At 40.8% G+C, this 17,458-nt stretch overlaps 1 protein-coding gene across 3 annotated transcripts in view; it reads right to left on the minus strand.

Moving 5' to 3' along the window:
- Nucleotides 1-3,439: 3,439 nt before the first annotated feature.
- The window catches only part of LIN28B (lin-28 homolog B), a gene marked incomplete at both ends in the record, with an annotated part of 86,309 nt that continues 72,290 nt past the window's right edge, over nucleotides 3,440-17,458 (minus strand). For all 3 annotated transcript variants that reach the window (XM_080615292.1, XM_080615293.1, XM_080615291.1), the window contains one exon: nucleotides 3,440-3,809. In XM_080615292.1, coding sequence (XP_080471418.1) covers nucleotides 3,440-3,809 — 370 coding nt within the window. The remainder of the gene's footprint in view (nucleotides 3,810-17,458) is intronic.

Genomic DNA, 17,458 nt, shown 5'->3' on the forward strand with positions numbered 1-17,458 from the left:
TAAAAAATACCTCACCATGTCCCTTATGATTAAATCAAATTGAATATTTTGGGATGGGGGAATGGGAGGGAGATTCTTGCTCCAGACTATCCCCACTGTTATTAGGAGAAAAATACATCTCTCTGAGCAGACATCTGAACTATTTCTACTCAAATGAGTTTTATTGTGAAGCATTCTGGCAAGGACAGGCTGGTGAATAGGCTGAGCCAATGATGCAGAATATTCATTTTGTCCTGAGACATAAAGGAAGAATCTGAAATTGAGTCTCTGCTTCCTCCTATAAAGGCTTCTTTTCTTATCTGGAGCTGAAGGAGTATAATTAGATAGTTGTTGATTTTTTTTTTTTCTTACTGCAGCCCAGTGCCCAGTAGTTACCTGCTGCTATATGTTTAACTTAGGCATATACATTTTTGTCTTTTCTGTAGGTGTATTTATTTTCATGAACAGTGCCCATAATCCTTTAGACAGAAAAATAAAAGCTTTCAAAGAAATGTTTGGAAACGTCTCATAATTTCAAATGGATGCTTCATCTTAAACAAGTATTTGCCATAATGTATGCAGTGGTGAACTATCAGTTTCATATTTAGTACAGATAAAAAGTATGTACCATAGATCAACAGCCACCTTTAAGGCTAGAGCAGCACAAAGGTGTGTTTATGCAGTAAATATGAGGTAGCCTTTTGCTGTAAACAGAATAATAATTTTATTGTCACCTATGTAAACAAAGTGGGCTTGATGCTTTTGTGTTTTTATTCCTCCCTCTCCACCCCCAGTCCCCCATCCCTCCCCTCCTAGAAAAGCTGAGCACCAATAATTCTGACTGGAAGTCAGTGGGATCGGTGGTTGCCCAGCATCTCTGAAAACTCAGACCCTGTGAATGTAAAGATACAAATGTTCACATAAGTAACCAGCACAGAATACCACTTTATCATTTCACAGGAACTTATAATACAAAACGCTGAGATCTGATTATCAGAAATGTAGATCTATGTCAACTCAGAGGTAGTTACTAATATCAGTACATAATACTTATATAGAGATAAAAAGGTCTAAGACTATTTGGTTTGTTCTGAGTAAGCAGGTCTGCAGACTACTCTGTAAAGAAAAAAACAAAACATTCCATGGTATATTCCCTGAGCAAAGTTCTTTGTCCTGAGTATGTTATGTAATAGTGATCACATTCTAATATATAAAAATAAAACCTTAAGCTTTCAACAATAAGATAGGGTTTGGTATGTGCTCTTAGCAGTTCAGTCTGACTTTGGTGCACAGAGTGATTTCTAACAGCACCAATAAAAATCTGCATGTTGAAAATATTTCCTTTTCTCAGCTCTGAACTTCTTATGTATAAACAGGGAATGACCAGTTTTCAAATCCACAATTGCCCATTTCTATAAGGAACTTTGGTTTAAATTTTCAAAGTGACCTAAGTTTTGCATCTTTGCTGTTTAACCTGGTTTTTACACCGGCTAGAAGGTTAAGCAATGCCACTTTGATTTGTCTACATAATTTAAATAAGTTTACTATCCTTACGTAAGGCAAGGAAGTTCTTCTCTATAGATATATCACATTCAATATCGTCAAAGGTAAGCTTTGCATTAGCATACTGAGAACTTCAGTATAAACCATCAAGATTCTCGCAAACACTGGCATGGGAATTCACACAAAATAATTCTCTTCAAATTGTGCCCTTCGCTGAGGCGTTTGATTACTACCTGTTTACTGAAGCAGCAGCAGCAACAGTAAAAGTCTCATCTGGCAGGACAAGCGGGAAGGGGAAGGCCATGTAATGAGCCAGTCACATACCTGTTGTAACTAGTGGCTGCAAAAGAGTTACCACGGGTAGGACTTTGGCTCGCTGTAGCCTTTTATGCCGGCTGTTTCTTTAGTTTGATTATCCAAGCTTAAACCTACCCGGCACTTCCAAGCTTTAACAGCCTGTGTTTATTGCCAATGTTAAGGATTATATAGGTTTCTCTAATTAACTTACATCCACAATGGGATTTGTCAAAGTACGTTATCTTACGTATGACTTGGTAATTCAGAAGTTACAAATGGAAAGCGACTTGAAGTTTTGATAGGCTCCAACTCTATTAACCCCGAGCAAGGGCTGCAGCCCAGGGAGTCTCACTCTGAGGCCACCAGTCTTTCTCCTTTTTAATGCAGAAGTGTGTGGTCCCAGCGCACTCTGGACCAATGCTGGTCAGCAACAGCCCCCAGTTCACAAGAAGCAGATGATGCCCAGGGCTTCTGACAAATTTGCAGATCTCTTCACTAAGGCTTGTCTGCAGCTGACACCTGTTCTTCTTGACTGTACTCATGCTGTATCATCAGCAAGTGAGGCTGGCTGAGCAACCCCAAGCATCCACGTTTATTCTTAAGAAACTATTTATCCCAAGATCGCATTAGCTTTGCATTTCATTTTCTTTAAAACCAGAACATATAACAACAAAAATCCCTAGGAAGTTCTTTCCATTGCATTTCAACAGAAAACAAGGGGAAGTCACTTCAAATTGGGGGGCACTACTTTGAACCAAGAGAAGTTTCTGCTGCTGCTGCTACTACTGCCACCAAGGGTCCCCTAAATGTTCACAGAATACAAAGGGTTAAACAGGATGGTATCCTGATACCACTCAATAGGGTCAGTTTGGTAACAACTTGTACATTCTCCCTTACACAACAGTCATCTAAATTACAGTTACAGCCATATTAACAAAAATTTTTGAGAAACCAGCACAGAAACTACACATTCATTGTCTCTTCTGGAGCTTTAAACTCCTCATCCACAAAGGATGGTGGCAATGAGAGCCATGTTGAGTCATGACACTGCCCTGCATGGGAACAGGGAAGGGAGGGATTCTGGTGTTTTGTGGAGATTAGAAAAAAACCCAACCCTAAATTGATGGCATGGGGGATGTCTTAGTATCTGTAGTACCATATGGCAGCTTTAAAATATGAAAGTAACCTTTGGATCACAAGAGAAGTAACAGTCTTGATCTCAGTTCTGTGTGTGGCTTATCAAGTTTGGGTTTCTTCTGAGTGAGATTTCTTGGGTATTCCTGTTTGTTTTTGAACACGTTTGGAAACAGGTTCTAGGAATGAGTTCAGGAATGTTTGTGGATACTGTGCCTATTGCTTCACAGTGATGTCTGTGGGAGCTGGAGAGTGGTCTGACGGAAAAAAAAATATATTTATAGATATGTACACATACACGCACGTGCACACTCACACACACACATACAGAAGGTAAAACGTAATGCACCCTGCTCAAATGTATTTTGCTCGGAGTGATTTGTCTATTAAAGAAAAAAAAATTCACAGTTCCTCAACAGTAGTTAAAATTCCAGGTCAGCTACTGGTAATGAAATTATTTCCCCTGTACTTGCATGAGGTAGACATCCCAAGAGGATAAAGAAAATGGAAAGTTATGACAAATGCGTTAAGTTTTTTTCCTTTTCTGAACAGAAGGCCCCTTTCTGCTCGGTTCTTCGGGTGATGCAGACAACTTACTCGATGAAGCTTCCTGTGGTGACTTGCCCGAGCGCTCTGAGTTTTCCGACCTGCCCTCCTGAGAGTACAATGGAGACGAGTAGCTGTGCATTCCTCCCCCTTCTCTCAGGAAAGCAGAAGTGGAAGGCTGCGGTTCAGCTTCATGTCTTCCCTGAGAACTAGTGGGCTGCTGCGAGACAGTTTTATGGGGGCAGTTAGCCACCATGTGCATGATGCTCTGACAGTAATGGCACTTCTTTGGCTGCGGAGGTAGACTACATTCTTTAGCATGGTGGTCGAGGCCACCACAGTTGTAGCATCTAAAAATAGAGAGAAACAACCGGTTATAAAATGCAGTGTTAAACGGCAAGAGGTGCCATATTGAGTAACATCAGCGCGAGCGTGCAGAAGGTCTGCTGGTGAGGCAGCGTGAGTTTTGTTTTGTAAGTCCGTCCCTCGGAACGTGCCCCTTCGCCGCACCGGTGCCGGAACGCGCCTTGCGCTTGGGAGCAAGAGCCGTTTGCCGGCTCCCGGCCTGCCGCCTCAGTCCTCGCCACAGGCCGCCCCCACTAGAGGGCACCAGATATCCAGGCATACTGCCGCGCCGCCGGCGTCGCTCTCCGCCCGCGCACTAAACGCCCGCGAGTGCTTCCCCGCCTGGCAGGGCAGACATCGCAATGCGGGGCGCGGAGAGGAGGCGAGGCGGTCACCAGCGCCGGCCTCCCCACCCCGAGGCACTTCACCCCGGGTGCACCCGTCGCCAGTCGGGGCCATAAAGGAACGTGCAGAGAGAAGATATTAAGCACCAGATGCTGCTTTTAGGCAGGGAAGCCCAAACGTGGCGATGGACGCGGTGCCCCTGTCACTAACCGGGCTCTCGCCCAGCGCCCGGCTCTTGCCTTCTCTGGCTCAGCCAAGGCACGACAAGGCAAGGCTCTGGGCCAAGCTTTTACAGGGCTTGTGTTGCACAGGGTTCCTAATGGCACTTACGGTTTTAATTCAAAAGAAAATAAATAGAGCCCCGCCAAGAGTCACAAAAAAGGGTTTGTTTGTTTTCTCTGGAAATTCCCAAACCGCGTGCAAGTGGCTGTGACCCAGGGTGCCATCTGCAACAGGACACGGAGCTGATGGGCACAGAGAGCCTCCTCCCCAGCTCTCAAAAATGGCCAAAAGCCACAAATGCTCTTCTATTAACCTTGTTAGCCAGGGGAACCCTAAAAAAATCCCCAGCAATTCCTTACTGAATCCTCTTTGCAACACACTACAGAATGCCAGTCCTTGGATTACATTATTGTAACACATGATACAACGAAATAATTATATGCCTGTGGCTTGGTGACCCTATGCCAGACATATTCACCACTGAGTTTTCTATTTTGGCTATTTTTCTATGGTTTCTTGTTTCTTTGTTTCATAAAGCTTGCACTGATGCATAGACATTTGATTTATTATAATCCAACATGCTACTGGAGAGAGCTAAACCAGTAACATTTTTTTTTTTTTGCCTTCCACTAACCATCAGCTAATTTAAAAAATGACTGCACAAATACTTAGACCTGGTGGAGTCAGCTGAATGATTAAAAAAGACTGTAACTATAACTGACTGTATGGACAAAATAGCGCAACATGTTCTGGCTCAAGCCCACATCAAGGTATTTTAAATTTTCAGATTACTGGAAAGTAACAGGGCACTTTTTCAGCTAGTATTTAGTGTTCACTAGTACTCTATACAAAGCCAAGAAGTTTTGTTCACGCAAAGCTGTACGTACAGCTGGAGTCGCACCTACAGAATTTACTTTTCCTTCCAAAGAAATGCTATTGATAAAACCTGCATGATTTTAAGAAAGATTGCAAAATGACTGTTAACATTTGCAAACCATGCCAAGAAACCATCCCTCAGCACCTCCCTCTTCATTTCTCTTCACTATTAGCAAGACACTAACCATATCTTCATTTTCACAGACAAATGAAAAAAGAGTTGCCTATGGCATGTGTCATGTCCCACAAGACTGACCTATAATTTAGAGAAGTTAAATGATGAACAGAACTTCATTATCCTTTCAGAAAACATTGTAATTAAATTGTCATATCTTCCATAAAAATTAATAAGAATCAAGAAACCAAAGCCATTATACTGAACCCTGCTCTTCTGTAACAACTGCAATAACATATTTTAGGTGAACTGGTTCCATTTTTATGGAACTGCTTCCACTCCACTGAAGGTTTATGTGCTTTGTCAATGGAATCTAAAGACTATGCGTATTCTACAAAATAACCCATGAAGAGACACAGAATATAAAGCTTCCCTTCAACTGTGAAGAGAATAACATGTACAAGCCCTATTATCATATAGTATTGATTTCCCTAGCATAGGAAGGGAAAGTATGTATGGAGTATTTTGTAAACCACAAACATCTGATCTAAGACCAAAACATCAAGCTTTTCTCCCCTATAATTAAAAAAGGCAAGTCATTAAACAATGTCCATCTGACTACTATCCCCCAAATCATTGAAGATATTTTCAAATTAGTGACCCCTACTCAACAGTAGCATTCAGTTTTCTTAACTGGCATTCACCCAAGTATGTTTCCCTCACAAGCTTTCTAAACACTTCGTGGACAAAATAATAAGGAAGCAAAACTTGCAATCACAGAAACAAAGTAACAGCAACAACAATACTCCTGAACTGTTTTACCCCATAATAAATACATCTAAGAATTCACAACTGTGGTATTTGTTATAATTTAGGTTATATTAAATAATTATGTTTATTCTTAATTTCTTCACCAGTTTCTAGTAGTGTCTTGTTCCTGGGCTAAGTATAGTATAATACAGTATAACATAGGAGTGTGCAGACATTCTGGAAACTGGGGATTTTATCTTTATTCAGACTACAGAGTTTTACAGCTGTGCATGCATTTGCACTTGCTTCTTTCCCTTGATATTGCATGTATTTAGAAGAGTTAAAGAAGTTTGAAAATAGGTTAAAGGGCCTCAGGAGCAGGGTAGGTGGCTGCCACGGACAAATCAATTTAATCAGTCACTATGGTATGCACTGTGTTATCCAATTCAGTGAACCATTTCACCTCACCAATTGACCAAGAACCTGCTGTCAGGGCCCCTGCTTCCACTCAAGAGGCCTCTGTCACCTTTTGCATATATATTTATCAATACATTCTATTTGCAGAATATTGTAATTCCCTGCCTTTATTCACATCACAGCTAAAATGTCACCATAAAAGTAATCTCTATCAGCAGCAACTGTGATTAAGTTATGATTTGGCTTTTCAGGAATGTTTTTTGTTACCAACCAACTGGAGCATCTGGCTAAAGTATTGCATTAGAATATGTATATGCCAACCAGGCTGTGCCTGGACTTAAACAGGAGGGTGGTATTTATTCAGTTCTTTTAACTATTTATTCATTCCCTGTCAATAACTCTTACCAGGAGAACAGATCACACCCCGCTCTGAAATGCCTTCCTTCTTAAGGGATTTACACCAAAATGGAAATGGTCAGCAACCTCAGAGCTCACAAATGATACCACATGGCACCATCCACATGCATTATGGTATATAGCATTAATTCTTTTGTCCAAAATCCTTCAACTCTTTGCTCCTCTCTGCTGTGTATTACTTACGTTACAACACAATGAAACTTGATAGCATATGATATGCACACACAAGCTTATACATCCACATCTGTGTATATATAAATATATAGAACAATACACGAGCTGGCTTCTGCCAAAAAAAATAGCAAATTCTCACTTCAGTATGTTCTCACAAATTCTAGATTAGTACAACGATACCAAGTATTTCTTCACTTCAGAAGCACCATCAAAATAATATACGTTAGCTTCAACACAAGGTAAAAGTTTCTATGTAGATTACATAATGAGATGAATAAACCACAAAATGCCCTTGAAATTGCAATTACAGTAGAAGCAGCCTTACAAAAAGCAACAGCAAGGCGATTTGTTAAAATAGGACTGTCTTTCTCACAGTAGGCTTCCATGATTTACTAGGTAGCTTCAAGCTCAAAAAATAATGCAACAGGGTAAATAAAGAGATGGCAATTATCCTAACAGGGAATCCTTTCTTCATTATGGCACTGACAGGAAGGTAATTCAGGGTGATTTTTTGATTTAAAAAAGACAAACATTTTAATAAAGGCACACTTCAAGGAACTTGTGCAGCACCATATTTCAGTATTCGCAGGAAAACAGTAACATTCACACCTACTAACTAAGAAAGAAGAGAGCATACAGCAAGGTTAGAACACACTTCTAAATTCTCCTTCACTATGGATCTCATTACATGAAACTATAAGTATTAAAGGAAACATGAGCAAGCAAAAAGCACAGATTCCAGATTCATTAGCAATACTCAATTTCACAACTAAATGCAAATGCAAAACAAAACACTCTTTAGTTTTCAGGTTTTTTGCTTGTCCCAGCAGTCAACTCCTACTTAGGAAGCACATCCTAGCTCTATCTCTTTTAAAGTGACAATACCCCTGCCTTGCAAATATGTTCGGCACAATAACAAACTGAGCTAAGCAGTAACGAGGGTTAACACTACTGCTTGCTTCTTCTTGCTGCTTTATAATATGATTTAGTTGATAATCCAATATATGTGACAAGTAGAGAATAATTTGTGTGGCTCCATGCTATTATCTGTTGAGAAAAAAAGCTTTAAAATTTCCCTGATGACTGACTTTTCTTAGGAGGGGAGAGGAGGGGTTAACACCTAACGGGGTAGTAAAGGGGGTATAGTCAGAGGAAGACTAAAATAATCCACCAGGATATTCCCTACACCAACTCCTCTTTTGTTTTTCTGTTTTGAATGCTATCACACAAGAAGAAGCTGCATCTTGGCTAACAATACTCCACCTAGCAATGTTAATGCTTTGAAAAACAGCATGGTATTCCAACAGCATGTGCAAAAGAGAGGTTTTTACAATACACTGAATGGCAACTAAGCAGTTAAAGCATAAAGGAAATCTTTAAAATTGTACCTAAATGTGCTGCCCTGTCTTTTTTAGTAATTACTTTCACAACATACCTAAAAAAATGGCAGTTCTTGCAGACAGAACATGCTGTAGGTTGCCTGAACTACCCTATTTTGTTGTAAGGGAAGTTAAGCTATCCATGATATAAAACAAATATGGATCTTAGACAAAACTAGGATGTTTTACAATTCAAGGGCTTCAGTGACTTGTCTTGAAAACCAGGCTATAGGGCAGTACAAGGGAACACCTTTTGCTTGTCGATGTGAACACTTAGAAAAGCTCAAGGAAGCATGTGTTTGCACAGGCACCACCTGGGGCAAGTGAGACTCCAACACCTCTGCAGAGCTGAAAGTCTTCTGAACTGTTGAGGATCTGCTGATTTCAAATTGTCTTTGAGATAAATACAAGTATATTTTACTAGATTACTTAAGTATTCCAGCAACCAAATACTGGATATCAAACCTGTCACAGCAGCACTCCAGAGACTGGCAGGATCACAGGTGATTGCTGTTAAACAAGCACCTCTCATATGTTACTATACTGTAAAAGGATCGCTTATCACTTTTGCTTAATACAGGTATAATGCAAAAATCCTTCTTCCTGAGAAGCCTACACTTAAAAACCAGTTTGAAACAGGGTATTATCCTTATGCCTTAAAATAGATAGCACGTGCAGACATCATCCTTTTAAAGCAAGAAATGCTAATGTATGAGGACGCAGTTACTGCAACTTACAATCAGGAAGCAACTACCCCTGGAAAATAAACTTTGGTTGGCTGTCAGGGGAACAAGCTGGAGTGGCAGGAGCAGCATATGGTAAGGGAAGGGTGGGAGGTGATGGGGAACCCTGCGTACCCCAAAGAGTGGCCATCTGGCAGCTCCACGCTGATCACCAGCTCCTCTGGCATCTCACTTCTTCCTCCATGGCTTTTACTGGGGATTCCCTTGCAGGAATTGTTTTGGGGGATTTCTCCCTTCCCCCAAACCTTTTAAGCAACGTTAAATCCTAGGAGAAATCAAGCCAGCCTATGCTATTTTAAAAAACCATGGGGTGCAGGAGGGAGCCTTGCATGGCTGCTCTCCCTAGCTGCTGAGCCGTGCCCCACTTCCCGCACCCAGAGGGGAATTAACACACAGAAACGTGGCCCAGCTTTTTGTTTTTAAAGGACGAAAATCGCTGGCAAGTCAATGAGACATACACAAGACTCACTGAATGTACCCATTCTACCCGCGCCATCCGAGAGGGAAATTGCTGGAATGTTTCTGCTCACATGCACATTGCTGGGTTTTATGCCATTTTGTTTATCAACCTTTAATTCCTGAGCTGTAGCTGAATGCAGGAGTGAATACAGGTAGCTTTGACAACATGCTAATAAGGTATTAGTATTCAAAATACCAAATACTGAAATAATGTGGAAAAAAATCCTTTAAGGTTAAGTGAAATTATCTTGTTAAATAAACCAGAGAATGGAGCACTTAGCATCATCATCACATCATTTATGGTGTGTCCAGCAAGCAGGGTCACACTAAGGCAGAAAACCACTCACATCCTCATTTTTAAATTCATGAAAAAAAATTCAGCTAAATTTAAAAACTGTATTTATTTTTAACACAGTATGTTGAAAAATGGCATACTGTCAATTCAGAAAGCAGCACACTGGGGCCACATTTAGATTTGCGCTGATCCTGTATTTGCTACCCTGAACCCCTTGTTCATGCAAAATACTGAGCAGAGGCAACATGCTGGGAAAGTTAATTACAGGCTGTTGTTCTTCAGTGAAATTCAGTTTGAAAATTTCCTGTGCTTTACTAGCTTTTTGAGATTAACAGAAATAGCCTTTCTTTTTTTTTAAAAAAAAGGATAACCCCCATAAGAAATAAAGATGAAGTAAAATAAAAATGCTCACCTATCTATTTGTCCTCCAAATCCTACAACACACGATAACATACCAGAGATTGGAGACTTTCAATTTCACGAGAAAAACAAGGTCCCTCCATTTTTTTTTAAGCTTGCCTTCTTTCATCTTACAGATAGCCCCAGCAGCATGCTGACACAAACCCACTGTCTGCAAGGCTTCCAATAACACAGGGTCGAATATTGATGATGTTTAGTCTTGTTACAAATAAATACATAAAAATGCTCCGCTGTAAACTCATCAGATTGACTAGTTTTCTGTGGTTAGTTCTAAATCAATCTATTTTCCCCAGTGTATTGCAGAAGTAATATCAATAGGTTACAGTCTTTTGTTGCTTGGGTTTCCCCTCCCCCTCACCCCCCCAACAAAGAAGCTGACAAACAATGTGAGGCATTTGCCTGATAAATCAGGCCTGTCGGGATACAATTGAGCTTAAGTTTGTCAGGAAATAAATTTGTTTAAAATCTACTAATATTTTACTGGAAAGTGGATTTTTTTTTTTTTTTTTTGAGAATCAAGAGCAATGAAACAGAAAGATGGTTCAAAATGCACAAGAACCAGTCTTTTTCTCCACAAAAAATGGAAAGGACTACATGGAATGCAGCTCTTAAAAAACAACCTCGACAATGTTGCTTCCATTCTTTCTTCCTTTCCATGAAACCTTCTCTCTGCTATCCACTCAGCCCTCTTTAAAGGCATGGAGGGAAATTATTTTTCACATAATCACATAAAAATCCTTATGAAATGCATCCTCACAGAGGAATGCTTTGGATGTACTTTCATTTGTTGTAACAAAAGGGTTTTCTATATATTGAGAGTTAAGAACTCCTGAAATAACAATTTACAAAGTGAGGTCTTTTTTCTAAATAACATGAAAGATGGGTTTGCTGCAATAGTATCAATATGGCATGGAAAGAATGTGTATATTTTAACATCTTTAACCCATCTAGATAAAGCAGATACAGGATCAGTGACAGGTTAAGTAAGTTATGTTTTAAACAGTCGTATATCATGCATTTCAAACATGAAATGTTATACCATGATTTCAAGTAAGTCTACTACTGTTAATCTTTTTGCATAATGGAGCCACACATACAAATATTCTCAACCTCAAATTTCCCGTGTAAGCCTTAATTTCTATGGGAATAATAAAAGAAAAGGGATTTTAAATTAAAAGAGTTCTGTATGCAGTAATTTTAAAAACAGTGCTTTCCATAGCTGATGTTGGCGGAGAGGCTGCCACAGGCAGGTTTGCTCTGCGTATCACTGCAATGTGTACCCACACTTGCAGCCTATTGCCAAAGTTAGCTAGGGTACAGCACTGAGCTGTCATGGGGGTAGCCAGAACTAAGTAGACCTTGGCTGGCTGTGCTTGAAATCACGGCATGGTGCCTCTGCAGTTGCCTGCATATGCCCAGCAGCATAGTTCAGTAACACCAGAAGTCTTCACAGAGATGGCTTGAGCCTCCTGGCCATGTGGATAAGGATGCACACTGCATAAAACCAGATCAACTCTTTCTGGGTCACTGAGGTGATGTTCATGAGTTAAGAGGCACGCCTGACCTTATCTGCCTCTCAGCAGAGCCAGTTCCAGGGTTTCTACACCCACTGATCAGCTAATCCACAGATGAGATAAAAGGGTAGCAGGTAACTGGGAATTAGTTGTTAAAAACTTCCATTTCCCTTTTGTTCCTTATTTTATCACTAAAAATAGCAGCAAATACAAGTAACACCAGCTTCTCACAACAGCAGGAAATGGCAAATGGCATCCTGGCAGTAGGCTGGAGCACTGAAGCAAGTAGTGGCAGAGGAAAAGGAGGAGGAAGAAGACTGCTGTGGAAGTTCATAACCTATTCTTCTTCTCCAAATACCAGTTTAGAGTCATATGACTTTAGGTATCCTTTATTAATTGGTATAATGCACAAAGTTTCAGAAATACCTGTATCAAGCACTGGAACTGGCTGCCCAGGGAAAAGATGGACTCACCATCCCTGAAGAGACTTGAAGGATGTGTAGATGTGATACTTAAGGACACGGTTTAGTGGTGGACTTGGCAGTGTGAGGTTAACAGCTGGACTCAATGATCATAAAGTCCTTTCCAACCTAAATGAGTCTATAATTTTGTATCTGTCGAGGAGATTATGGACTTAGATGCTAGTTTTGAAATGTAAACTCCTATTATATTCACTGAATTAAGATAAATACAGGCTTCGGAAGTGTTAAGGATTGCAGGATTTGACCAGCAACTCCCAGCTTCTTTGCATTCATCAGAAATAAAGAGACAGTTACTGTTGACACACTCACTATGAAGAGGCCATGCCAGCTATCTCTATAGGGGTTGCTTACAGAGCTCATTGAATTGGTAAGTTATGTCACATGAGTGAACACTGAATTGGTAAGTTATGTTGCAGGCTTCCTTTCCCAACTGTGCAACAAAAGGACATCAAACATGGTGGTTGATTTTCCTTGAAATAGCACCTATAAGTTCACATGTTCAATACCTGCCAGAACAATTACACCATTCAGATGCTCTATAGCCACATTTTACTGGTAAGGGAAATCTGTATCACTCTGATGCACTGACTGAGAAAGAAACAGTCAGTTCCTAACTCGTTTTTCCAAACTTGCATCTTAGGATGTCTAAACTGGACTAGTTCTATATATTGACATTATTACTAAATGGCTGTGTTCGGCATTTTGTACAACCCATTTTTAAAAGGCCCTCAACATCTTGAAGAAAAAATTATTTTGAAACTTTCCACATAAAAATGCATAAGCAACAGTAAAGCATGAAAAGAGGATTTCAGCTGCAACAGGATTTAGCCTCATACGTAAAAGCTTTTAATTCCCACCTGAGGCAGGCATTTCTTGTTGTCCCACACTGCTCAATCCCTGCGAATTAAAAAGAGAACTAATGCCATTTTCTCCTATTCTGCCCTATCTCATCACAAAATATATCTTCCTTGTTAATTGTCTCTATAATTATGTACCTAAAAATAAAAACCACATTTGTGCATATAAAAACATTTTTAATTAATTCTTTTTCTTAGTTTGGCCTTAAGTTAAGAAAGAATAAATAAATTTCACACACAGGTTTGAGTTTAGTATCTCCTTCTCTGAATCCCGTTAATTCTTTGTACAGTTAAAAATTGTAAAACATAACTGAAATAATTTCACTGTATGTGGTAAACTAGATCACTAGATCCCTCTTGACTGTGATTACATAGATTAAGTGATGTCACTCCAGTAAAATGATAACGAGGTTTCTAAAACTTTTTAAAAATACTGCATCTTTCCAGAAACAGAGACTCTTAATGGCCTTAATTCTGCTCTCAGTCACACAGGTGTAAATCCAGAGCAATTTTGATGACTTCCCCAAACTTACTCTCCATTAACTTTAATATTGTAACAGAGAAAAGTATTTCCCACTGTGTATGAATACTGAAAAGTCACAGTTGCCAAGCAGTTGCAAGGCTGGTTGCAGAGGTCAGGCTGGCACAAGGTGTGAGGCAATGCAGCAATGCAGGCTGAAGCCCCTCAGTTCTACCTGTACATCTGTGTTCGCTGGTTGACAGAACTCTTGAAAGCATAATGCAGCATAAATCACAAAGGTGAAAAATGAAAACCAAAGAATTATAGCCAAGGTAGAAGAGTAATGTGTTTGATTCTTCTGCCTGTTTATGCTCAGCCCTTCAGGTTAAGAAAGAATGAATAAATTATTTCAATAAGGATGTTGATAGGCCAAAGATCAATTTTCTTGGCATAACTGATGAACTTTGCATCAGGAGATTTAGACAAAACAGGAACCCTAGACTTAAAATAAAACGCTTGAAAGCAAAGAACAACTCAAGATAATGGAACCTGAGTCATGATCAGTGCAGAAGATTACAAATTGCACTGGGACATAAAACACAAGGGATATGCTCACCAAGCACAGCACAAACAGATACCTATACTTTTGATCAGAAATTCACACCCAAGCCACAACTTCCATTATGGAAGCCCTGAATTTACAATTTTGAAAACAGTCACCAACTGGAAGAGTGACGAATGCCAGCACCATGCCTGTGCCTTAACAGTTCACCTATACTCTAAACCAAGCAAACTTTCAGTTATCCAGTAGCACTCACTGTGCAAAGCAGCAAAACTGTATGTTAAGATTGGAACTGCATGGATCCGTTTGGGGTTTTTTCCATTTTGGATAAATGGCCATTCTGGGTAGAGGAAGCAGGGAGTTCGCTGGCAAGCAGAGTGAGGAAGCCCAGCTGCTCAGCGACAGGTTGGAGCAGGGTCCCTACCACTGTGTCAGCGTCCTCCACTTGCATGAACCCTTTCTCAAAGCAACTCCTAAGGGGTGGTGTACGGGTGCTGCAACCTTCCATCTGTGCAACAACAAATTGTATCGGGTCAGTGTTAGGTGCCTGTATTACCGCACCATTGTAAAAACCGTATCACCACTCTCAGCAGCTGCCGTACACTTTGTATGTGAACTCTTTACCCTGTACTGCCCAGAGCCTCCATCGCTGCCTGCCCTCTTCAGGAACAGTCTCTCCCCACACCTCCTGGTGTTGCTTCTGCCACTGGATGTAATCCTCCTGTAACTGGTCAGTGACCCCTGTTCCCCACAGAGTGAAGGTGGGAAACTCCTGTCTCTTACCTACAATCTACCAGTCCTTCTTCAAAAGGCTGAACAATGACCATCTGGAGATCACAGCAACCTCCTGACAGAGAGAAGACTTGTTTTTCACACTGAGCACAGTATGTGGTGAGCCCTGAGGGACCTTTTGTGTATGTGAAAGCTTGCTCACTGGCTTGGGCCATTGAGCCATACAGCTTGGGCCATACAGGTGAAGGGGAAGGCTCAGGAGCCAACCTGGTAATTCTGCGGAGCTCAGCTGTAAACTACAGCACTGAGTTGCGGGCTGTCCAGTAGAAACCCTAACTGATTCAAGACAGAGACAGCAAGTAAATTTGAGTTTTGAGGCTCTTGGCAGTACCCAAATATTAAATCCAGGAACCCAACGCCTTCTGTGTGGTTGAAAATAGTAACACCCGAACAGTTCTAGCCATAGCAGACAAGGGCCAGGCCTTTACAAGTCTGACACTTCCTACATGATTCCTGCCTACTTTCAGGAACAAACCAATTGTTTATTAAACCAGTGTCACTCTTGAAAACCTGGAAGGCCAGAAAGCTATACTCCTAAATCAACTCTGGCCCTTCTCCTTACTAACCTTCTAATTCTAAATATCCAAAATACCTGAAAATACCCAATTCCAAATGACCACAGAATGGGGGAAGACTGTGTCCCCACCCAGGTCTCTGAACTTCAAGCACAGCCCACAAATTTAACTCATGAAAAGTCTCATCCTTCCCAGGCTCAGAAGCTGGTGATGGAGAGCATGGCATTTACCTTCTTTCTGTGTCACAGGGAGCCTATGTGACCCTATTGTGTGTAATATTTACAGGTATTAAAATGCCTATGTCCTATTGACTTTAGAGGCAAGCAAGACCCTTGTAGCTTTGAGGATCTGAGTCTGTGCCCCTCAGGATTATATCTGGTAAAGCAAGAAAAAAAAAAAAGGTATGGTTCAATAGTACAACCATACAGCATCAGGTCACAGATTAGCTGGCATTCACTCAACTAGTGGCAGGAATCAAGCACATCCTGGACAATGCATAAAATACTTGATTTTGAAATTGTCGTCTTTGTTATGGCTAGTTCACTGCTGTCCAACTATTGGGATTAAAAGTCATAGACAAGTTGTGTAAAGTCATTTCACTCATGTCTACAATCCAAACATTACACAGAAAATAAGGGCTATTAAGACCTTAAACGGACTTTGCACAAACACAGAAACACTCTCCACAGGTCTTTTTCATTCCCTGGTAGCAGGGAGCACAAAAGATGAGACTCAGATGCAGAAAACACTTTCTACATGGTGCAAAAATCTGAACCAGAATGTCTTCAACAAACTACTGCACTTAGCTTTCATCCCAGTTTCCTGCAAAGCTTTGCACAGCAAGTGTTACTGCTGCTTGCTGTCTTGGCAGCATCAGTGACAGCTCCTGGGGTGCCCTTCTGTTTTCACACTCCACGCTGTGAAACAAGCTAGCAACAGTATGCTGTGCCAGGCAGAACGCAGAGAACTGCCAGGGATCCTGCTCAAATGCTCCAACCCATCCGGAACTGTGAGCAGTGACCAGGACTCCAGCTCAACTACTTCACATTTCATTCATAGTTTTTCTTTGGTAATGTGAAAATAAAGGGAAGATAATAATGTTGTAAACAGACCCCTTCTAAAGAGGAATACTTCTAAAGACATGATCTGCTTTCAAAAACTCCTGAGGATGATCCATGCAGTAACTGAAACTGCTAGCCAACTCTCAACAGCAAAAGGTTTCAGTTAATTCATCTACGTTTTTCGGTTTGTAGTATTTGTTTAGCTTGGTTCAGCTCACACCTCCAGCTTTGAAGCAAAACCATAAACCACTGCAATGATACAACTGCGGGCGTAACAGACACTGGCAGGAGGTGGGAGGGAGTAGATTAAGCAGCGAGACTCCTGTCATTCTCAAATGCTCTTACAAGAGAAACAGCTATGTGGAACCACAGTCTGTGCCTGGGACTTACCCCTGGCTACAGCACGCACACACAGCCTTTACACAACTCCATACTGGATTTCTACCTGGATTCACGAATATAACCATAATAATATTTAATTTATCTGATCTGCAGCAGTAGGAGCGTGTATGTGGAGGATGGATAAAAGAATCACACATTGGAAATCCAAGCACAAGATGCAGATGTTGAACTTAGTTTTGTATGCATGTGTAATTCCCTTTCAGTTAGAGGCAGCGAGCTACCTGCAGGTGGACAATTTCCCTCCTACCTTCTTCACAGGTTCTGCCTTAGTGAATTATTCTTTCTTCCTTTTCTTTCCACTGCAATGCTTGGTGTGGAAGCACTGCACCTGTCAGGACTCAGCAAGAACAGCTCTCTGACTATTTTCTGTCTGAGCCTGTCATGAAGATAAGGCTTA

The sequence above is a fragment of the Psittacula echo genome (genome assembly GCF_963264785.1).
Source record: "Psittacula echo genome assembly, chromosome: 4".
NCBI lineage: Eukaryota > Metazoa > Chordata > Aves > Psittaciformes > Psittacidae > Psittacula > Psittacula echo.